General features: G+C 46.6%; 1 protein-coding gene across 6 annotated transcripts in view; it reads left to right on the top strand.

Annotated features, from left to right (window-relative positions):
• MGAT5 (alpha-1,6-mannosylglycoprotein 6-beta-N-acetylglucosaminyltransferase) overlaps nt 1-22990 on the top strand; it is a 330354-nt gene that overhangs the window by 296888 nt on the left and 10476 nt on the right. For 5 of the 6 annotated variants that reach the window (XM_044769036.2, XM_070507573.1, XM_044769037.2 and 2 more), the window contains 3 exons: nt 2515-2631; nt 9088-9162; nt 21502-21659. In XM_044769036.2, the coding sequence (XP_044624971.1) occupies nt 2515-2631; nt 9088-9162; nt 21502-21659 (350 nt within the window). Of the gene's footprint in view, nt 1-2514; nt 2632-9087; nt 9163-13330; nt 13807-21501; nt 21660-22990 lie in introns of those variants that run through there. The other variant, XM_070507574.1, reaches the window with a different exon arrangement.

Raw genomic sequence — 22990 nt, forward strand, 5'->3', positions numbered from 1 at the left:
GCACAGTGCCTCGCCCAGCCAGAGCTCCGTCAATATGTGTTAAATCTAAAATATGTGCTGAGGAAACAAAATGGACGTTTCCTCAGCTCTCAGAGTCTGCGGACCCTCTGTAGGTTCTATCATTGACCATACAGCTGAGCAAAAGAAGACGATGATGTCCAAAGGATGGGGAGCTGAACAGGCCAGTGATGGGTGTGATTTTAGCAGAGAAGGCAGGAGCAAAGTCCAGGATTCCTGTACCTCAGAATTGCGTGATTTCCATGAGTGGGTGCCAGCCAAGGCTCGGAGCTGAGGCCCAGTAACTTATCTTCTGGGTTTCTCACCCTCAGTTGTGTGCACACACCATTGATGTGGCACGATACGAAGAACGATGACTGAGAAAAAAAGAAGAGAGCCAGCCTGGCCTCAAAAGCAAGGGCCTCAAACCTGGCAAAGCAGCACCTCCTTTATTACAAGAATATTGTAAGATGTTTTTCTCTCCCGAAATGAAGTTCATAAATAACATACACTGCCTACATATGCAATTTCAAAAAAGAATGATTCTTTAATTCTAATCTAAAGGAAAATAACTTACAATAAGGTAATACATATTTCACTGTATATATAGTCAAGAAATACTGTACCATACCCAAGAACCATACTAGAAGATATCGTGATGTCTCGTTTCTCCTTATAGTGAATAAGTTTGTATTTAAGGGCTGAATCTGGTCAGCCCCTGATCGTTATAGTTGACATTAGGGAAGAGAAGCTAAATTAAAAATTACCTGTACATATACACACATATATATGCGATTGCCATTAACGTGAGAGCTACACACACAGACTGATTTGGGTGTGTTGTACTGAAGATAATCTGAGTGATATTGACTTTGCTGTCATGATTTTTCCAGAATGGTAACAGCTTATTGGTGAAGTCCCAAATAAAAGAGTATAAACATCCCTTGATTTATACGGTAATTACATTCCTGGGAAATTGAATGTATGTTAAAACTGTACCGAAGAGTTAGATTCTGGGAACCCACGTGAAAGCCCAGCAGGACACATGAAAGCTGTGCTGGAGGTGGATGGTTCTGCCTTGTGCAGGCCTGTGCCGTGCATCACAGGTGTCCGACGTCCCTGGTCCCCACCCACGGATTAAGGGTAGCACCCCCAGTGTTGGTGAGAACTGAAAATGTTCTCACAAATGTCCAGAATGCTCTCTTTATAACACGACCTTAAAGAGAAATGAGAATAAAGGTGGAAACGACTTTGAGGGGTCCATTTAACTGTCTTAAAGAATGGACTCTTAGGGCTGGCCCCAAGGCTGAGTGGTTAAAGTTCCGTGCAGTTGGCTTTGGTGGCTGGGTTTGCAGGTTCGGATCCTGGACGTGGACCTACTCCACTCATCAGCCGTGCTGTGGAGGCATCCCAGATACAAAGTAGAGGAAGATTGAACCAGATGTTAGCTCAGGGCTAATCTTCCTCACCAAAAACAAAACAAAAAAAGGACTCTTCAAGATCTGAGAATGACCAGTATTCATTCAGTGGGTTTCTTTGACCACTCTTTGTGCTTAAAATAAAACCTCCTTTAGAACAAAAACCACCTTTCCTTGCTTTTCTGATTGCAAATTGTCTTTATAAATATTAAGGCTCCAGTGTTATGCTAATGATTATTCCTGAAACCATTCCAAAATTCTCTGTTTTTTTGGTAGCATTATTTGTCTTTCTGTCCCCTTTCATATGCGCCATTACTCATCCTCCTATGACTTTAAAGCGTTTAACGACTTTATTGTAATTTTCTTATGCTTACCTGTCTATCCTAATTGGCGTTTTATAACCGATATTCGTTTGATCAAGGTGATTTTCAGAGCTGGGATGTGACTGAGGGTAAATGCTCATTATTTCTTGGTGTGATTGGAGGACTTGAAGTCACTTGTAACAGCCTCCATGTCACCTGGTTATGACATTCTAACTCTCCCCAAGTTCGATTCAAGATGTGGAGCCATCACTGGTCCTGCCCCACGGATCTCATGGCCTTAGGCAGGGCCATGGTCCACATGCCACCCCTCCGGGACCCCAGACCCGCAGAGGCCCCTCCAAAGTGCCCATGGTCCCAGCTCAGCGGGTCCAGGACGGCCGGGGCATCTGTCTTGTAAAACGTCCCACATGAATCTGTTGGGTATCCAGGCAGGTGCTGACGGTGACCCCAGCCGGAGCACACCTCACAGCCTCAATCTCCTTACTGTACCTTACTGTTAGTGCCGTGCCTGCACATCCAGATGGTTCTGACCTGGGAGGGCCCAGTAAATGTCCCTCTGGGTCAAAAAAAAAAAGGAGTATACAGCTATCTCTATTTTATTGTTATCTGCTATGGGTGTGTAGAACGTTTTGATCGTCAAAGGAAAGAAGAAAAATGTATTGTTACCTATGCAAGTACAACTAAGTTCCATAAAAAGCAACGCTTTATCTAGCACAGAAGGTTTTTTAAAAAGGCAGTGTCAGCAAGACTGAGATGTTCTGTTTTTTCTTTTCCAGCTGACATCCCAGCATCCATACGCTGAAGTTTTCATCGGCCGGCCACACGTTTGGACTGTCGACCTCAGCAATCAGGAGGAAGTAGAGGATGCGGTGAAAGCAATTTTAAGTCAGAAGGTTGTTTCTTTTATACCATTTTCCCTGTTTGCAATGTGAACAGGAATGAGTGGAAAGCATCACAGGCCCTTTGTTTGAGTCATTGGAACGTTTCCATGTCAGCTTAACTCTGGAATTAGAAAGTAGCCAAGCTGTGGGATTGGCCTGGGGATGTCGTGGATGCTCTGTGAAATGGAAACAGAGCTGGTGTCCAGAGGTGTGGGTGTATTCTACAAACCCTTTGATGTGACTCCTGGATCCCAGACACAGGAGCTTGAATTACACTTGCCTCAGAGACATAATTATATAGCTATCACAAAGATCAGAAAAGATGGACCTACTACCCTACAAAAAAATGGAGAAGGATAAGGAATGATTAAGGAAATACTAGGAAATGTTATTATATAGCATCTATTTATTTGGCTATTCTGCCTCAACATTTTATAGAATTTTGTATAAGTAACTACCATCTCTGGACTGTCCTACTCAATTCAGTGGACATCTACTATTAGGTACCCACTGTGCAGAGCATCCTCCGAGCCACTCTAGGGACTCACTTTCATAAACATAAATGAGGCCGGCTCCCTGCCTGTAGGAAGCTGACCAGCCTCTAGGGCTGCATCAGGTTATCCTCTCCCAACCCCAGGACTGCCTCGGACTCTATCGAGTGCACCCAGCCCTCCGTACTGCCCTTATGGGAACAGTTTTTACCCTCTGTTAGATTTTTTTAAGAGAAGCAGTAGAGGTGTGGTTGTGAGGGCGAGTTGGAATTGGATGGCTTGGATTTGGGTTCCAGCTCGACCACCGACTGGCAGCATCCCCTCAGGCAGTTATTTAACCTCTGAGCCTCAGTTTCCTCATCTCTAATATAGACTAATATTACCCACGTTATGGGTACTTGTGAGGATTCAATGAGATAATGAATATAAAGTGCTTATGTGCAGCGTCTACCACATAGTATTTAGTCAATATTATTAAGTCAGTATTATATATATAATAATATTCTTATTTTTATCATCGATAGTCTGGATTTCCACTAGACTATAAGCAGCGTGGGCAGGAAATATATTTGCCTCACTGCTGTGTTCTCAGTACCCAGCATAGTGATTTACCAAATGGATGGATGGGAGGCATGGAGGGAGGGGGAAGAGGCGTTTGCAAATAAGCATACTGTAAGGAGGAACATGTTCAGTGCCAACAACTTGCCAAAGATCAAGGAGTGGAAGTACGAGGAGACTTTTGGAGAACGCAGCATTGAGTTAAGTCTTAGAGGAGGAGTAGGAATTTGGAAAGCTAAACTGAGAAATGGACCCAGGAGGACATGGGTTCAAGGCACAGTGTGAATGAGGGGAAGAGGCTGGAAAGGTATATATCCTGGGAGAATAGCTGTTGGCCCATGTAAAGGGCCATCTTTCCCCTTTGGCAAATAGAATGTGGAGAACTGAACTGCCAATTTCATCTTACTCAGAGCATCTCCAGGGGAACAAGAGCTCCCCGATGTATTATCCATGTCCTGCTCCATTTAAAGGGGGTCTGATTATTGAGCTTTGGGGTGGCTGCTCAGAGCTTCCCATTGATGGCATGTACAATCCCAATCCTGGTCACAATAGTTAGAGTAGAAGTTCCCCAGACCTCTGGTTGGCCAAGCCCAGAGAAGTGCTGAGTGGACAATGGGACCACTGGACTGCTTCAGAATATCTGCCACACATCTAGTCATTCCTGTGGAGATAGAAGGTTCTTCCTTCTTTCTTGAGCCCCAGAGTCCCTTAGTGTATTAGTTTCCTAGGGCTGCCATAACAAAGAACCACAAACTTGGTGGCTTAAGCAACAGAAATTTATTTTCTCACAGTTCTAGAGGCTAGAAGTCCACGATTAAGATGTTGGCAGGGCCCTGCTCCCTCTGAAGCCTCTGATGGAGGATCTTTCCTTGCCTCCTCCACCTTCTGCTGGCATTCCTTGCTTGCAGCTGCAGCGTTTAACCTCTACCTCTGTCATCACATGGTGTTCTCCTTGTGTGTGTGTGTATATATAACTGTCCTCCACTTCTTCTTAGGACATCAGTCATATCCGATTAGGACCCACCCTAAGTTTCTATGACCTCATCTTAACTTGGTTACATCTGCAAAGACCCTCTTTCCAAGTCAGGTCACACGATCCTTTTGTCAGACAAATATCTGATGGGAATGCCTGATACATGAAGCATTGAGAGTGGGCACTGAGTTGTATTTGCTCTCTCCTATGTCAGCCTGGCTCTGTTCATTCCATGGATGCTTTAATGTTTCACATTTTAAAACCCTGATCAACCTTTTTCCATCTTATTCCAAAAACTATTTAAGACCACTTAAGAAAAAAAAAGCTAACTGTAATAGTGTCTTATGTAGAGAGAACCTCTTTCTACACATCTAGAATCTTTCTGTACATCTTTCTGAGCCTTATCTCATTTAATCCTTCTGCGGGTGAGAAGATTATTGTTTAAAGAAATTAATTAATTTACCAAGATCACACAACTAGTAAGTAGTAGAATCTGGATTGAAACCTAGGTCTTTTTGACTAGTTTGCTAAAATAATATAAGATTAAAAACAGTATGAAATGAAGTAAAGGGAAAGATAAGAGTGGGAAAGAGAGATGAAGTGAGGAATGAGAATAATAGAAAAACTATTGTCGTTAAAATCCTTGTGCTTGTTAGAAATGGGTCAGAAATTTCATGCCAGGCTTTGTCATATTTAATTACAGGATTTTAAATTGCTTGACACTCAAAAAAGCAAGAAAATGTGGCCCATCATTAAGAGAGGAAACAGTCAGTAAAACCAGACCTAGAGATGGCCCAGGTGTTGGAATTATATCACAAAGCAACTTTAAAATGCTAAGATAAATATATTAAAATATTTGGTGAAAAAGGTGGACAACATAATGTGAATAGATGAGGAATTTCATCAGAGAGATGGAAAATTTTTTTAAAAGCAAAATGAAAAAATGCTAGAACCGTGAAAAATATGATATCAGAAATGAACTCTTTCTGTGGGTTTATCCAGAAGAGGAAAACCGTCAGTGAACTTGAAAACTTGTTAATAGATATTATGCAAATTGAATCACCAAAAGTAAAAAGAATGAAATAAAAAAGAGCATGTGGGATCGGTGGGACTCTTATCAACCAACCTAACTTATGTGTAATTGGAATCTCAGAGGGAGGAGAGAAGAAAGTTTGAAAAGATAATGGCTAATAATTTTCTAAAATTAATGAATGGCATCAACCAACAGATCTTGAAAGTTCAGTGAACCCCAAGTAGGATAAATTTGAAGAAAAAAAATAAGTACATCATAGCCAAACTGCTGAAATCAAAAGATAAGGAAAAAAATCTTGAAAGCAGTCAGAGAAAAATTTATTACATTCTGAAGAAGAATAATATGAAAGACCACCAACTTCTCATCAGAAATAATGGAGCCCATAAAAGGGTCCCTGCGAGCTGGAATGTGTAGAGCCTTTAAACTGGCACAATAAGGATTCTGGGTTTTGTTTTAAGTGGGATGGGAAGTTTTGAGCAGGGGCATAACATGGTCTAGTTTACATTTGATATCATCCAGAGAAATTACAGGACATGTCTGACTTAAAATCCTATATTTAGTAGATAGAGGGGATAGGACTCAACTCCTGGTCTTCTGGTACCTTCCAAGAAATATTGGATCATCATTGAATATGCCATTGAATATCATCATTGAACGATGCCAAGCCACGTCTGTCAGGTGGCACCATGGAGACCTTAGCTGATCTCTGAGAGCAGTTCCCTGTAGGAATTGTAATCTTAGAAAATGAGAGTGTACAGGGGAGACAGGACATCCCACACAGAGGGAGGTAAGGAGAAGAAAACAAAGGAGAAGGTGGGGAGACATTGGAAAGTCCCGAGGCCAGTGGAAACTACACAGTACAGCCTGCAGTCATCCTTCCACGGCCGTGTGAGTAACAGTCCTGTTTCCACAAAGCAGGATGACCAAGAACACTCCTCCTGCTTCTCCACGACTGGCCCGACTTGGGTTTCTCAGTGACTGGATGTGGTTTCAACATTCCTTTTATTCCATCCCCTAAAGAACCTTTGGCTGTTCCTGAAGGACTGTCATGCAGAAAACTATCACATACACACCCCCAATGTGTGCAACAACTCCTACATCTGAGGCTTTCTGGTGCTCTTTATCCCTAAAGCCAGGCGTCTGCAGAGCTTTCCCACACAGAGGGCCCTGTTCCCGTCTACAGCAGAAGGGCTAGTGGAACTCACAGGCAGAGGTGGATTAAGAATACAGTTTCCTTGTTTTGTATTTCCTTTATAGGAAAATTGTTTGGCTCCATATACTTTAAAACAGTGAACTGGCCACAAAACAATTAATGAGTCAGTATCCCTTTGGTTAAGCTCAGTTTGGTTCGTAGAAGGACACAGGAAGAGCCATTTTTCTGTATTTATTGCATTGAGCCCTTTGTTTTAATTCATCCACTTCTAATGGATGCCCTTTGAAGTAGGTTGTAGGACTGGCCCTCAAATATTCAGCCTGCTTCCCACCACATAACTGGATCTGTTGATCTCACGACAGATGGCCAGTGATGTTTATTTCACTCTAGAAATTCTACTTGTTCCCTTATAAATGAGCCCAATATGCCAAGTCTTCTGTTGTTGCTTCTTTTTGTTCCTTCTGTGAACCTTTGCAGGGAGACGTATCTCTAGGCCAGTTATAGAAAGCTTCTGGAATCACCCACAGATTGAGTAAATAAATATCCTTTAAAAGAAAAATTTTACATTTGGCATGAAAGGCTACATCTGGATCAGAGAGGGCACAGCAAGTGTAAAAGCTTGAGATGAAAAGGAGCAAGCTTGGGACATGGAAGTTAGTTTTTCAACGTATTGAGCTTTTCTGAGATGAACTGTCTAGGGACAAGATTCTGTTCTTGCAGAATAGTCCTGCCCTGATATTGTAATGCTTATGGCTTAGCCTCTTTCGGCTTCTCTGGATGGATGTGGGCAAGGATGACTGAGATTCAACCTGTGTGATGCACCATCTAATTGTGCATTTGAAGATATGGTATGGAATTAACAGTCATGGTTGAAGAAGACTTCAAATGTAATGTGTGAGTCAACACACACAGAAAAAAAGGAAGATACCTTGAGACCAACTTCTTGGCTATCCACAGAAGGATACCTTCTCTGTCAGTTGTCCCGTTTTCAGCAGGTTTAAACTCATAGGTGTTTTGTCCATTTCTCCACTCTGTAGATTTGAGATAGGCAAGAGTAGACTTAAGAGGGAGATGGTGAATGTACCCTTCTATCCTCTTGCTGAGAAGTGCTTTTGGGCTCTCTGAAGCTCTAACAGACTGCATTGCCGGTAATTTTATCCCACATGAAATTTCCATTTCAAATTAGTAGTGTTAGCTGGCTGCCCCAAAAACAGGCCTCATAGCTCATGGTGTTGGCTGAGACACCATACAGCAGAGATCAAACCCTCATTTCCTTCCCTTGCCTCAGGTGTCACATATATTGATCAGATTGCCTCTCCCACCCCAGTGAAGCACCTTCTAGGGTTTCCTGCTACCCTCAAATAAAGTGTAGGCTCCTTAGTGTAGAAATCTTTTTGTGGAAATCCAGTGACCCTCTTTCCAGCCTTGTCTCACCAGCCTCCATGATCCCAAAGTCTTCCCTCCTGCTGTCCTTCTTTTGTGTCTAATTTCCCACTACTTTCTCCACCTGGAACATCTTCCACATCTCAGACCCCTCAGTCTTGGCTTGCTAGATCCATAGCTGGCCTTAGAAGCCCAGCATGAGCAGAAGTCTGCTTTGACCTTCTAGCCTCCAAAGAGCCTCTAGCTAAACTCCTTGTGTAGTTTATTCCTCTGTTTTTGCACCATGAGTTCTTTGGGTACATGCTAACCTCACCTACTGAAACAGACCGATGCTTTTGTCACCATCACGGGTCCTCAAACCACTGATCATGTGCCTTTCTCAGCCTAGGAAGCATGCATTCATTCAACAGAGACTTGCTAAGTTCCTGCGTGTCACACTGTCCAGCACTGGGATGTAGAGATGACCCAGCAGCCACGGACCCTGCCCCATGGAGCTCACCTTCTAACAAGTGATACTCCTCACCTTTTGTTGAATACCCACTATGTGCTAGACACTGAACTAGGCACTGTACCCTGGGTTTTTTTCCATTTAATCTTCACCACAGCTTAAAAGAGGTGGGTTTTTCTTATCCCCATTTTATACATGAAGAATTGAGGCTCAGAAATGGTAGGTAATTTGCTCAGGGTCCCACAGCTAGTAAGGAGCCGAGTGAGGTTGTGAACCCAAGTCTGTTGACATCCAAGTTCATAGTCTTAGCCCCTCTCGAGGCTGCCTGCAGGTGTTGGCACCTGAGTGTGAATGAGTCAGTGGAGGACTAGGTAAGTGTGGCATATCCTGCGTCCTCCTCTTTCATGTTACTGTGTTCTGTCTCCGCAGATTGAGCCGTACATGCCATATGAATTCACATGTGAGGGGATGTTGCAGAGAATCAATGCTTTCATTGAAAAACAGGTGAGGCTCTTCGGAAGTTCATCTGTCTTTGCCGTGTCCTGCTTCCTGTTACCCCAGAGGGCTCTTGTGAACAGTTAAGAGCTCATCATGTTTCTTCGTTGTTTTCTTGCTTTGGAAGGCTCCAGAAGCTGATAATGCCTTGTTGAAATTTTAAAGTATGCCCTGTCTTGGTCATCCAAGGGAGTCAATCTCTCCTTGGGGTAAGAATATTCTTTATGATGGCAGAAGGTCAAATGGAAACTTAAAATGGGAGAGACTGGATGGTCAAGATGCAGACCTCCTTGACCATCAGACCTGTGCCCTGAATGGGTTCTGAGGAGCATCAGAAAGACTTGGGTGGGGAGAGGGACAGAGCGGCGGCTCTCTGGTCCTGCCTCATCTTCATTTCTCACCCTAAAAACGGCGAGGACTGGGGCCAGCCCGGGGGTGCAGTGTTAAGTTCACATGTTCCGCCTCAGCAGCCTGGGGTTTGCAGGTTTGGATCCTGGGCACAGACCTGTTCACCGCTTCTCAAGCCATGCTGTGGCAGGCATCCCACGTATAAAGCAGAGGAAGATGGGCACGGATGTTAGCTCAGGGCTAATCTTCCTCAGCAAAAAGAGGAGGATTGGCAGCGGATGTTAGCTCAGGACTAATCTTCCTAAAGGAAAAAAAAGTTTGAAAAAGGCAAGAACTGAAACCAGTGGTTTCTAAGCAGTCCTTTATAAGTTCCATAATTCCAAATATGTTAGGACTTTTTAGTGGCTTTCAAACATCTTTTAAAACAGGACCCCTTTTCAAATGCAACTTTACATGAAACCTAAGTATATGAAACAGATAAAAAGCAGGACTTCAGTCCCAAAGCAGAGGAGGGCTCCAGGGGTCTCACCACCCCCAACAGAGGTTGGAAACTCTGGCTTGCGCTCATAGCAGTAAAGGCCAATAGTGTCATTGCCATCATTTTATAATGTTTTAATTCCTTAGGCTTCAAAAGCAACCCAGAGCTAAAAACAGACAGATTCAGAACCCCCATGGTTTTGGGAGTGTGAACTTCTTGACCAGATTCCAGAAATAAGGGGCTCCTCTTAAAGGGCAGAGCAGAGTGTCTTGGGGTGATCAAGAGATCTTTACACAATAGGGGATGAGGATTGTGCGGGCTGAAAATAGAAACAGTATGTTGAAAATGTAAGTAGGCGTAGATTGTAGAGTCGGTCCAAGGTAGGTTTCAAAGGGAAAGATTTGAGGTGACAGACTGTGGAGAGCAGTGGACAGTCCTGGGTGCAGCTGCTGGAGAGGGAGAGCCGGGGCACAGGTTTCAGGGTGGCGGATCTGATATTCTGGGTGTTTCTTAGTGGCAGGAGGGCATGCTCTGCAGCCCAGCCACCTGGCTTCATCACACCCGCATGACTCTCTGGATCTATAACTTGGACGTGTTACTCTCTATGCCTTAGTATCCTTCCCTGTAAAATAAGGGTAATAATAGACCCTCACAGGGCTGGTGTGAGGATTAAATGAGCTGGTACATAGGAAGTGCTTAGAACAGAGCTGGCACACTGCTTAATAAATGCAAACTATGCTGTTGATCACTTAATGTATTATATTTTATCATTATATTATATATTCTTATATAAGCATGTTATATTATTATATAATATACTGTACAATATTACTCGTTAGACTTTACCATGAGAACTAAACTTGTGAATCATTACCTCATTCAGTTTTTGACCCCTAAATTAAGAATGACAGAATCATCATCCTAACTCTAGCAACCATTTATGCCAACGTGTACCCAGCCCGTCACAGGGCATAATCTCGTTTACTCCTCACGGTAATCCTGGGAGGTGACAGTAATAACTCCATTCTCTGGGGAATACAGTCACGGGACTGACATGTCGTGGAATCGAGGTTGATGCTGGCTTGGTCTGTGCCCAGGCCTGTAGCAATGTCAAGGCTGGGGCCTCAGTGGTGGCGTGGCCAAGCGGCATACTTCCCATCTTTTTTACCTCCAGGAGGTGCTGGTTCTTCCTGAAGGCGCAGAGAGGTGCTGCAGCGGCCACCTCTGGCAGTGTTTTAGGACCTTGCAGCTCTTCCCACCTTCACGGGAAGCTGTCTGAGATTTTCCCGGGATCCCGGCAGCTGCTTCTGAAACCTACTTTGTCCTTTCCTGTCTCTACTTCCTCTCAGGGAAAATAGTCACTCACCACCACGTGTAAAAGGACTCTTTATCAAGTTTATTTGAAGGCTTTTCTTTCTTTCTTCCCTAAGACTTGAATCCCAGCCAGTCTTTAAAAGTTCTCATCTGGCCTGTTCTCTGTAAATCTGTGACTAGGCTGCCTTTCAAACAGGAGGGTCCCGCTCCCCAAATAGACCTCACTTAATGCTCCATAATGCATGGCCATGCCCAGCCTGGCCACCTCTGTATCCCAAGTGCCTAGCCCCCTCCTGGCACACAGTAGGTGCATAGTAACTGTGACTTGAAGGAATGAACAAATGAATGAGTGAGTGTGTGCACTTTTATTCATGTGTAGCAGGAACCAGGAAGCTCATTTTGGACCTTATGATTTGGAAAACATGTCACTAAACTGTCTTCTGGAAAAGATGCTAATAAAACTGCCCTTTCACTCTACCTCCTGGACACGGACTTTTGTACAGAGCTCTGCAGTTCACAGAAATCCAGAGCGTTCTTTTTTGCTTGCTATTATTTATTCATTCATATAATCTGTAAATATTTGTCCGCGGAAATGTGCTGTGGGACACTAGGAATCGTGGGTAGGGGAGATGTCGAAGGATGAGCCCCTGTCCTGAGGTAGCTTCATGTTTCACAAAGAAGCCAGTCAAGTCCCCAGGCAATGCCACTGCTCTAGATTATGCCCTGTGACAGTGATATAACTAGGATGCTTATGATGGCATAACTCAGCCTGCAGAGTGGGGAGCAGGAAAAGACGAGGAGAGTCTTATCTGTAAGATTTGACTCATTTTTTTTTTAAGATTTTATTTTTTCCTTTTTCTCCCCAAAGCCCCCCAGCACATAGTTGCATATTCTTTGTTGTGTGTCCTTCTAGTTGTGGCATGTGGGACGCTGCCTCAGCGTGGTTTAATGAGCAGTGCCATGTCCGCGTCCAGGATTCGAACCAACAAAACACTGGGCCGCCTGCAGCGGAGCGCGCGAACTTAACCACTCGGCCACGGGGCCAGCCCCAGATTTGACTCATTTTGCAAGATGAGTAGATGAGTCCTGAAGGCAAACTGGGCCTGTGGGGAAGACCGTACATGTGAAGATGCAAGACCTGGGAAAAAAGAGAAATTGTGGTGAGTTATTGGAAGTCTACCTGTGACTGAAGAGAGGCCATGTGACAGATGAGTCTAGTGGAAGAGACAGATCAGAAAAAGACGCTGAGGGGGCAGCCCAGTGGCCGAGTGGTTAAGTTGCGTACTCTGCTTCAGCAGCCCAGGGTTTCGCCCATTCGTATCCTGGGCGTGAACCTAGTACCGCTCATCAAGCCATGCTGAGGCAGCGGCCCACGTGGGACAACCAGAAGGACCTACACCTGTACTACAGCTGTGTACTCGGGGGCTTTGGGGAGAAAGAAAAAAGATTGGCAACAGATGTTAGCTCAGGTGCCAATCTTTAAAAAAAAGAAAAAGTTGCTGAGGCTCAGCTGAAAATTCGTGTTTGATTCGGCAACAACGGGAAGCTAAAGAAAGGTTTTAACACAGGATGAGAGGCACTGATGCTGTCAGATTGGCATTTTAGAACAATTGTTCTTGGAATCTTGTGTTTGGACCTTTCTTATTAAATGCTCCCTTTCTTATTAAACGTTCTCTCAGTGCTCCTAAATGAGCAATAAGGGGGCCTATTTTGAGTTTATCCGAAGCCTCTGGGGAGGGTCCTATGGAAGTCATAATGTTCCCCAACTCCAGAGGGAAGATGGGAAGCCAAGACCCTATTGGTTCACAGATTGGGTCTTCTCCATCTAATGGTCAACTCTAGGTCCCAGTATTTTAGAGCTTGGGGTGTTCAGTGTTTTTGCAGGCAGAAGAATGTCTTCAAAGAGCAATGAGACTGGAGAGAGAAGTCTTTCTGGTATGAACAGAACAGGCTCGAGCTCCAAAGAGGAGGCGCCAGCCCAGGCTTCCCATCCCTTGAGCTAGGAGGAGCCCTAATTAGGCTGATCTCCGCCTTCAGAGTCCTCCATGTGATCTGCGAGAGGAGCAAGGAAGCTTTTATCCTGGAACCGTTTCAAGGTTGTCCATCACGCTCCGCCAGGGCAGAGGAGCCAGAGGAAGCCAATGGACCGCAGCTGAGAAGGCCCCAGGCTTCAGTGTCCAGTGGAGCAGTTGACAGCAGGATACCTACCTCACACCCAGCCACCTGGGCAGGAGCACCCAGTGGGAACGAATCCTGGCTTCAGGAAAGCCATGTGCTTTTTCCCCTTAACGCGCCCGCTTTACTGTACTAACAGTGTTGATTTGGATTGCACGCTCTTTTAAATCAGCTCTCCAGAAGAGGAGCTCTCTCCAGCAGTGGGGGAGTTGGTGCCAAGGCAAAAATCCCTTGTAATCTAAGATCAAGAGGCCGCTCTTCCCTAACCCCAGAGCATCTGGGCTTGTTACGGTTCTCATTATGCGTTTCTTGGAAAAGATTTGGATATTTGCCTCAGGCCAGAGAGCACAGCAGTTTCTTTTGAAGGAAGGGCAATGTTCAGATTGATTTCTGGGAACCATACATAGGCTCTTCAATTCTATTTGCTGCTCCCTATAAAGACCCTGTAAATATACAGGGTGATGGTGCTCAGATTATTTAGCAAAGAGCTCTGTGATTCATGTAATAAGCATTCTGGAGATAGGGAGGGGAATAAAGAGTTAACAGCTCCAGGAGCTGCTGTGGAACCACGAGCTTCAGCTCCTGGGAAATCTGAACTTCCTAGGAGTGTTGTAGATGCGAGGACAAGCCTGGGAGTCCATCTGGATAGACCAGGGTGGGGGAGTGCTCGAGGTGACAGGTTTCAGGGAAAGAGGAAGAGGAATTGGGAAGGGGAGAAGGTTGGCGCTAGCTTGGGGAATGTTTGCTCTTTGGAAAAATCAACAGCTGCTGTTTGCCATTCCTGATCCCGGGGAGACTGGGCGGGTGATGATTAAGTGCTGGACCCTGGAGTCTGACTGTCGGGTTCACGACCTAGCTCTGCTCCCACTCTCTCTGTGACCTTGGGCAAGGTTCCTTAACTTCTCCGTGCTGTTTCCTCTTTAGTGCAATGGGCATAATACCACCTACCCCATAGGGTTGGTGGAGGAATGAACAGATCAATACATCTTGGAGCTAAAAACAGTACCTGGCTCAGACTAGGTCCTCTGAAATCCTTTGCTACTTGCTGCAGGAGCCCAGAAACCCACCAAGATGTGTGTTTTAAACAGCTTCATTGAGATGTAATTTACAGACCATAAAATTGACTCCATGTAAGAGTACAATTCAAGGGTTTTTTGCACATTGGTAGAGTTTTATAACATTTTCATCACCCCAAAAAGCTTGTTTGAGCCTGTTTGCAGTCAGCCCTTGCTCCCTGCCCCAGGAAAACACTGATCCGTGGTCTGTCTCTGTAGATTTGCGTTTTCTGGGAGATTTCTGGCTTCTTTCACTCAGCATAATGTTTGTGAGGTTCGTGCACATTGTAGTATGTATCAGTCCTCATTCGTTCTTTTATTCTAAATTGTATTCCATTGGACGAATATACCACAGTTGGTTTATCCGTTCACCAGCTGATGGAGATTTGGGGCGTTTCCACCTTTGGGCTCTTGTGAAGAGCGCTGCCATGAACAATCACATGTGTATGGGCATATGTTTTCATTTCTCCTGGGTAGACTCCAGTGGAAGAGGGTGGAATGCAGGAGGTTTATATTTGGCTCTTTCAGCAGTGAGCGTGTTGACTCGTTTATTTGCATGTGTAGAGAGATCCATGGGCATGAGTCGCTGCATCCGGCTTCACAGCCACCTTGTCTGTGGCCCTTGTGGAAACACAAATTCACACCCTCTGCTGGGAACCAGCCCCAGGGGCCACCCAGTGGACTAAGGCCACTTCTTTTGAGGGCAACACAGGCTGAGGACAGTGGGCACCAACAAGCAACTGAAATGTGTTTGATCCAGCCAGTCACTCTTTATTGAACACTTTTTCTGTGCCAAAGCCTGGATTTCCCAGCTATGACGTAAATAACAAGTGTTTCCCTTACCTCTCAAGTAGCTGAAATTAGCCCAAACCCCAATTTGATGGCCTGGAACATGCCTCCCTCCCCACCTTTTTTTTTTTTTTTTTTTTGCAAATTCCTGACCTTACTTCCTCCAGACCCTGTATCTGAACCTGTGTTCCTGGTTCCAGGTAATGTGAGTTTCTGCAGAAATCCATTTGGCCTCATGTGTTGTGGGTGTCATAACTCTTAAAGGTTTGGCCGGGACTGGGTGGGGGTAGAGAGTTTGTGGAAAAGATCGCATCATGTACAACCAAGAGGGAGGGACAAGCCAGCCCCTGCACCCAGTGCTTCTCTCCCGGGAGCGGCCCACACCCTATCTTCTCTGGCTCTTTTGGTACTTCTGTGAATTTTTTTTCATGCTATTGCTTAGCCTTTGTCACAAAGGCAGCATTCTTACTTCTTCACGGTTGTATTCATTTGTTCAGAACAGTGCTTTTTCTTATAAATTTGTTGCTTAATAAACCTTTCTTATTACAGTTACTGCATGAAAATTTTAGAATAGTCAAGCAAATTCAGGGAAGTTTGGTGACTGGTTAAAATCATTGCTAGAGAGGAATGTAGACGTTCTGTGTTCTAAGTGGGCTTGTTAATGAGATTGGAATTTACTCTTTCTCTCACTCTGGCTGTATAAAGCCTCTCTGGGTTAGAATATTGTCCTTTTCTGCTTATACTACTGTCAGAGCCCCAGGATGCCAAAACCATTCAGTTCAATAGCTCTTTATTGAGCACCAGTTATCTGCAAAGCACTATGTTTGTGATAAGCCACTAACTCCTATTCAGCCTACAAAATCCTGCCTAAAAGACCCTATTTCCTGGAAACCTTCTCTGATTGCTACCACTATCATGCTTCCCCTCCCTACACAGTTAATTATTTTCCCCTTCTAAGTGGCCCTTACATCCTGTTTGGATGTCTGTTTTGTTCTTTTCTATAATTTTTGAAATGTCAGCCTCTCTTTACTAGACCGTGCGCTGAGCCTTTGAGCCTAGAGACAGTCTCATTCATGTTCATATTTCCAACACAGGCTTTAACAGTCATTTGTAAAGTTTTGAATGGATGAATCAAAACACCTTCGAAGCCAATGTATGATGTGAGTGTTTCACGGAGGTTTGTGGAACTAAGATGCCTGGGTCTGGTCCGAGGCCATTCTCTCTGTCCTGCACTGTTGCCTAGCTTCCTGACTGTCTCTGCTTCTCCTCCTGCCGTCTGTTCTCAGCACAGCAGATCCTCTTGCTCCTCTGCCCAGAACGCTGCAGGGGCCCCCCTCCCACTCCAAGGAAAAGCCAGAGCTTTACTTGGGCCCCCAAAGCTGCATGCACTGACTCCTAGACCTCCCAGACCCCATCTTCTCCTCCTTCCAGTCCCCATCACACGTCCTCTGCTCGAGCGACACACAGCTAGCTCCCTGCTCCTCCTGGAACCTGCTAGACACGCTCGCTCCGTCGTCAGAGCCTCTGAGCTGAGTTTTCCTCTGCACGGAGTCTTCTTCCCTGTGACTCGTGTGGCTCACCCCTTTACTTCCTCAGGTCTTTTCTCAAATGTCACCTTCTCAATGACACCGTCTCTGGACGCCCTCTCCCCCAACTGTCTCAACCCCTTTTCCTCACTTTGTTCTTTTCTAGAGCACTTACCACCTTTTAAGGATTTATTTCTTTTGTTTTTCTGTCTTCCTCACTGATTATAAGCTCTATGAAGGCAGGGGTTTTGGTTCCCTTTTGTCACCAAGTCACCCCCAAGAGCCTAGAAAAGTCCCTTGCACATAGGAACAGTAACAGCCAACTTATAGATCATGTTATTTATATCTGGCACTTTTCTGGGCACTTTACACACTATCATTATCTTAATCCCCTCAACAGCTCTATGAAGTAGCAGTTGATATTTTCTTCATTTTACAGTTGAGGAAACTGAGGCAAAGAAAGATCGTGTAAGTAGCCAAGATCACTCAGCTAGTAAATGGAGGAGCTGAGAGTCAAACCCAGGCAGTCCAGGCTCCGAACCCTTATGTTTTCTGCTTCTTAGCAAGTATTTGTTGATGAAAAAAAGAATGAGTGCTTATAGCAGGAGACACGACAAGTTGGCATTGCCATGTTCGCCTATGCAGAGGTTGCATGAAAAAGAAGACCGCCCCCCCCCAGCCTTCCCGAGCTTGCCCCTAGGGGTGAGGAGAGACTTATGACAGGGCTGCCGTTTCAGTTGTGTCCTGCAAGCGGCTGGGCAAAGAGATGGTTCTTGTGAGCGACTGTCGTGTGTAATTCAGGCCACTCAACTTTTGCCTCTGGACCCTGGCAGCTACTTGGCTGCCTTGGAATATGATCTTTAACATGTCAAGCCACCTTCTTAGGAGTCAACTCATTTTATCTCACAGGAACTATATAAGGACTGAAGGACAAATGATATTATCTCAATTTAGATGTGAAAGTTGGCAGCGAGAGCTTGAGGGACAGTGGTGAAGACCCCCAGCTGGGGCTAGAATAATAACCCAGATCCTCGCGCTCCCTCCTGCCGTATCTGGTGTCGTGGGGACACCTTCAGGCCTCCCTCTGTTCAGTTTTATCACCTTCAGACTTTCCAGATGGTTCACCAAGTCTTAAGAAGTTCTGCCATTTTTACTATTCCCGATCCTACTGGCTCCCGTAACAGACTACTGAGAGGATGCCAGACCAGCTCCTGGTGAGCCATGAGCAAGGGTGCCTGGAGCACCAGAGTTCTGTGAAATTTAGCTAAGCTCACCTCATGAAGGGAACTTCAAAGATGTCGGCTGCTGTGGTTTACTGAGAAATGATCAAATGGGCAGATCCACCCTGCAGTGAGCTTTGAGGGCACTCCCCTTTGTGTAGACCTCATGGTGCCATCTTGCCCTGCTCGGGACGAAGTGCTGGGCTCCGTAGGGCCTCTCAGACTCAGCAGGTGTAGAGATATGGCCCTCAGCTCTAACTGCCTGTAGGTGTCCTATAAGGAGAGACATTCTATGATTATTTTTACAAGCTATAAAAGCGAGAATTTGAGCCTTCAACATGGGTTTCCAGTTCCCCAGCCTAATCCAGGGTTGGGCCAAGCTAAGTCCTAGAGGCACAGAGAGGAGATCTCTCACTTGGCTTCCAGTGAGCTAGACGGCATGATCTGGTCTGGATTCCTGGTGGTTTGCCTGTTCTGTACAGTCGCACAGTAGGCTTTGGTGTACATTGGATTTAAAATCTATTATAATATTTAAAGGCTGTAGAAGTTATGAGATTGGGCCTTAAGAATTATAAACAAAGTTGCTTGCATTAGCCAGCCAGAAAAACAAACAACAAAGCAACACTTAACGTTTTCCAAACATCCATGCACTCACTCGGCTCTGATCAGCAAGAACTGCCCTCATCACTGCGTGTTCTCCTTCTTCCTGTTTGATGATGGCCATTCTTGTGGGATGGACAGAGCATCAAAGGCCAGCCAGTAAGTTTCCATATACTGCCAAATAAGAGAGTGACAGCCACCGGTGAACACTGTGTTCCTTCTCAGGGGACCCCGGGTCCATGCCGTCACCCTTAGTAACAGCATCCAGGCCAGCGTCACTGTGCTGCCTGAGGCTTAGCAAGCGTGTGGATTGTGCTTAGGATCAGCATGAATCGAGGAGTCAGATAAGGGTCTTCAGCCCAGTGAATTGTCCGTCTCTGGTGGTGCCCAGGGCTGTGAGGTAGGACACTCTGCCCACCCAACCACCATACAGCACTTTCAGACTATTACGCCGGACCTTAATATCTTTAAATAAACCAGTGTATTTCTATCATCTCTGAATTATGAGACCCTTCTGGAATCTCCTGTCTTCAGCTTATAGGATGCAGGTTCTACATTTCCCAACCACCATGCAGTGGTGGATTTCTGCTGCTTAACCACCAAACCCGCTCAGGCTCAAGCGGCCGCGTCCTTCATCATAGGATCGCTTGATGTGGAGGAGCACGCGGGGTTAGCCTTACTTGACGGGGTCTAGATCCTGGATGTGAGGGGGCCTAGAACAGAGGCTAGCAATGAGTGCTCACTGCCTGCCTGCTGCCTTTCTCAGCGTGTAACAGCATCGCCTCCTTCAGGAAGGAGGAGGGAGAAACGAGCTGTAGAAATCGTCAGTATCATCGTCTTCGTTTTTCTGATGAGGAAACTGAGGCTTCAGAACATTACGTGTTTTGCCCAAAGGTTCACGGCCACTAAAAGGGAAAGGCAGGGTATACCCTCAGCTGTGTTCTTTTCCGATTTCTTTTGCTCGCTAAAAGTAAACAAGCATGGTTTAAAAACAAAAATGCAATCAATACAAAAGGCCCCTCCTGGATGCAGCCTGGCCTGCATTCCCAGGCTGCCCCCACCTCGCTGCTAAGGGACCCGGCAGTGCCAGGCCCTCCTTTAGCATCGCTCCACATGACCAGCAGGGTGGGGCGCGAAACGCTTCCTCTGGGCACATGCGGCAGTTCTGGAAGCCCCGACCCTGGGATTGTTCATCAGCTCCTTGTCTACACAGAGTGAGGAAAGGAAACAGGAGGAAAAATAAAATATTCTGGGAGAACTTACATTGAAAAGTAAATTTCCTTACCACGCCCGACCCTGTTACTCCTTCCCCTTCTCAGCAGTGCCCACGCCAGCCAGAGATTCGTCCGGGAGCAATGCACGTGTGTGTGTATCTTTTTGTCTCCTGCCGCAGTGCTCGACAGAAATGGAAACACACTAGACACCCCCTTCACTCTGCTGCTTTCCCTTCTCAGTATGTCCCGGAGATGTCAGCCGGTGCACACTTGTTGCATTTTTTGGTATTGTTTGTATTTAAACAGCTAGCTGTTTAAATACAACCTTTAGATTGTGTCAGGCCTTTTGCTTCTGTTCTAACAATACTTCTGTGACACTTTGTGTCCTGTGTAGGTTTCTTTGCACCGCGTGTCCCTGTATGTCCATCGGGTGAATTCCTACAAGTGGGATTCAGAGCCCAGGATCCTGACCACCACTGGTGGACACGCCTCAGGGCCAGCACGCCCCCAGAGGACTTACGCATGGCTCTCAGTTCCGGCAACAGACAGCACCTTCCACGGGTTGAGCAGCCCAGGGATTCGGGGGAATTTTGTGGGCTTCTGTGCCAAGGTTCAAGAGAACACACTCTGGTGCTGGGGGTGCATGAGTCCCCACCACTCGGGCCTGCTTGGGCTTGCTCCGGGCCAGCTGAAATGACAGCTGAGGGCCCAGGGCAGGGAAAGCGTCCTGCTCCTCCCCTGCCTTTCCCCCGCCCCACTCCATCGTTCTTCTCACCGCCCAGGCCGTCGTTCATCGTGCTGCACAGGTCCCTTCCCTCTGCCTGGCCCGTGTCTTCCTCGGTCGTGCTCGTTTCCTTCACTCCTTCCAGACCCCAGCATGGTTGGTCCTGCCCCATCCTGAGCACCTCTCCACCTTCCGAGCTGGGGGGCGGCTGTCTTTGCAGCGGGTACCGGGTTCTTCACCTCCTGTCACGCTTGTCCTCAGACAGTTTCTCTAGCTGTTGAATTGTGCAGCAGCGTTGTAATTGTTTTCAACCAACAAGCCCTGAGCACCTGCTGAGGCCCTGACCCCGTGATGGGTTCTCTGGCCCGAGTCTGCAGGCTCCCGGCTCTGCTCCTTTGCTTTGCAAAGTTGAAACTAGTGCTCACTAAAAGGTGTCGTATTAGGTAACTGCCAAGTTAGGTAGATACTGAAAATGTCTTTGGAATTAGAGCAAGGGAGCAGAACAGCTGGTGAAGCTGGGCCTAGAGATGGGCCTTCGAGGGCGGGGGCTTTAAATAGCTGGATTGAGTAATTGTTGATGGTAATAATAATGAATAGCCACCGTTCCTGCAGGCAGGATGCTGTGTACCTGATGTGTGTTACCTCTTGGCCTTGAACCGGGGTGGGAGATGCTGTTGTTGTCCCCCTTTCACAATTAGGGAAGCTGGTGGGTAGAGAGGCAAAGACTGGCTGAAGGACGTGTTCTATGGGAGCCCAGTTCCAATGCAAATCTGTCTGCTTCCCAACTTCTCCCCTTTGCTGCTCTCTCACAGTGGGGTGCCTCCCCTTGGCAGGCCTGCTTGACAGGCTCTGAATCCCCAATTGCATCCTTGCTCCCTGGGCTGATGGCTTCGTTGTCATTCTAGGACTTCTGCCACGGGCAGGTGATGTGGCCGCCCCTCAGTGCCCTGCAGGTGAAGTTTGCTGAGCCAGGCCAGTCCTGCAAGCAGGTGTGCCAGGAGAACCAGCTCATCTGTGAGCCATCTTTCTTCCAGCACCTCAACAAGGACAAGGACATGCTAAAGTAAGTGCTGGGGGGGAGGGGGGGGGGTGGAGGGCGGCTCAGCCTCCAGCTGGCCTCTGGGTTAGAGTTGGGTTGAGAGGGACGAGGTTTTCATTTCCAGGCTTGTGGGCTGTTGGGAAAAGATTTGGGAAGGGGAGGAGGTTGCAGCATGACCCCCCTGCAAAGAGAAAGTGAGGCCAGCATTTTTCTTGTTAGGTAGGTGAAGTCACCTGGCATGCTGATATATTTAGAATTCAACTGGGGGTGTTGTGTTCACATAAATAACCATTTCTGGGCTTGGAGACTGTGGGAGATGTGCAGTTTGCTGATGTTACACAGAGGAACCGTGGGAGCAGAGATGGACACAGAGCCACAGGCATGGACAAACCCCCTCCCCAGGGTCCCCTTACAGTAGCCAGGTCCCCAGACGGCCCCCAGCAGCAAGGAGCAGGCACAGAACTGCCCACAGCCAATTCCATTGCCACCTCCCCCTCCTGCAGCCTCTGTCCCCTTTTGCACTTTATTCCAGCACCTCTGGAACATGGTGCATCGCAGGGGGCGTGAGCAGGCCCCACTCTGCTGGGTCCCTTAGCAGGGAGGTGAGTGTAGCACCAGGACTGCAGGTCAGAGCTGCACCCAGGAGGGGCCTCTGTATTGCTGCAATTTTTTCCCTCGTGCTCGCATAACTTTTAACGATGTCATTCATTTGCTTTGCATTGGCATTTTAAGTTTGGCATTTAGAGTTCCCAAATTTCCACGTGAGATTTCTTCTGGCCTGACTTATGACCCCTGTCAGTGCTAAATCTCGGCTCCCAGTTTTTATCACTCCCCACCCTGGGCCACATATTGCTGAATTACCTAGCCTCCCCTCCCAGCCCCCCTTAATTGCTCTAAGTAGGTATTTCCCCATAAGAGATTTGCTATCCCACCCCTAGATATTCAGTTGAGCAGTGGTAGGGTCCCAGTCTTGAAGAGGATGTTTAAGGCATGGAGTGGCCTTAGGGCTCGTGGCTTGCCTGTCCCCCATTCTGGCTTCACATCCTGTTAGAGTGCGCGCTTGGCCGCTATGGTCGTGTGTGGTGGTGTGAGCTGGCCTGGTCCCGCCTGTCAGTCTTCTTATCTCCAGTGTGGGATTACACCCATTTTAGAGAGAGAGTGTGGCCTCTGGCATCGCACCTGTGGGAAAGCTCTCCTGAGTAGGGATGCGGCAGATGCTATTTTCTTTCCGTTCTTTTATGTGAAGACCAGGCTCAGAGGCTGCCTTGACTCCACCATCACAACAAAAGCCAGGCCAGAAGAGAGTCAGTGTGGCACCCTGCTCTGCGACCAGTGAAACTTTGTGAGAGGGGGTG

This window comes from Equus asinus, chromosome 4, assembly GCF_041296235.1.
Source record: "Equus asinus isolate D_3611 breed Donkey chromosome 4, EquAss-T2T_v2, whole genome shotgun sequence".
NCBI lineage: Eukaryota > Metazoa > Chordata > Mammalia > Perissodactyla > Equidae > Equus > Equus asinus.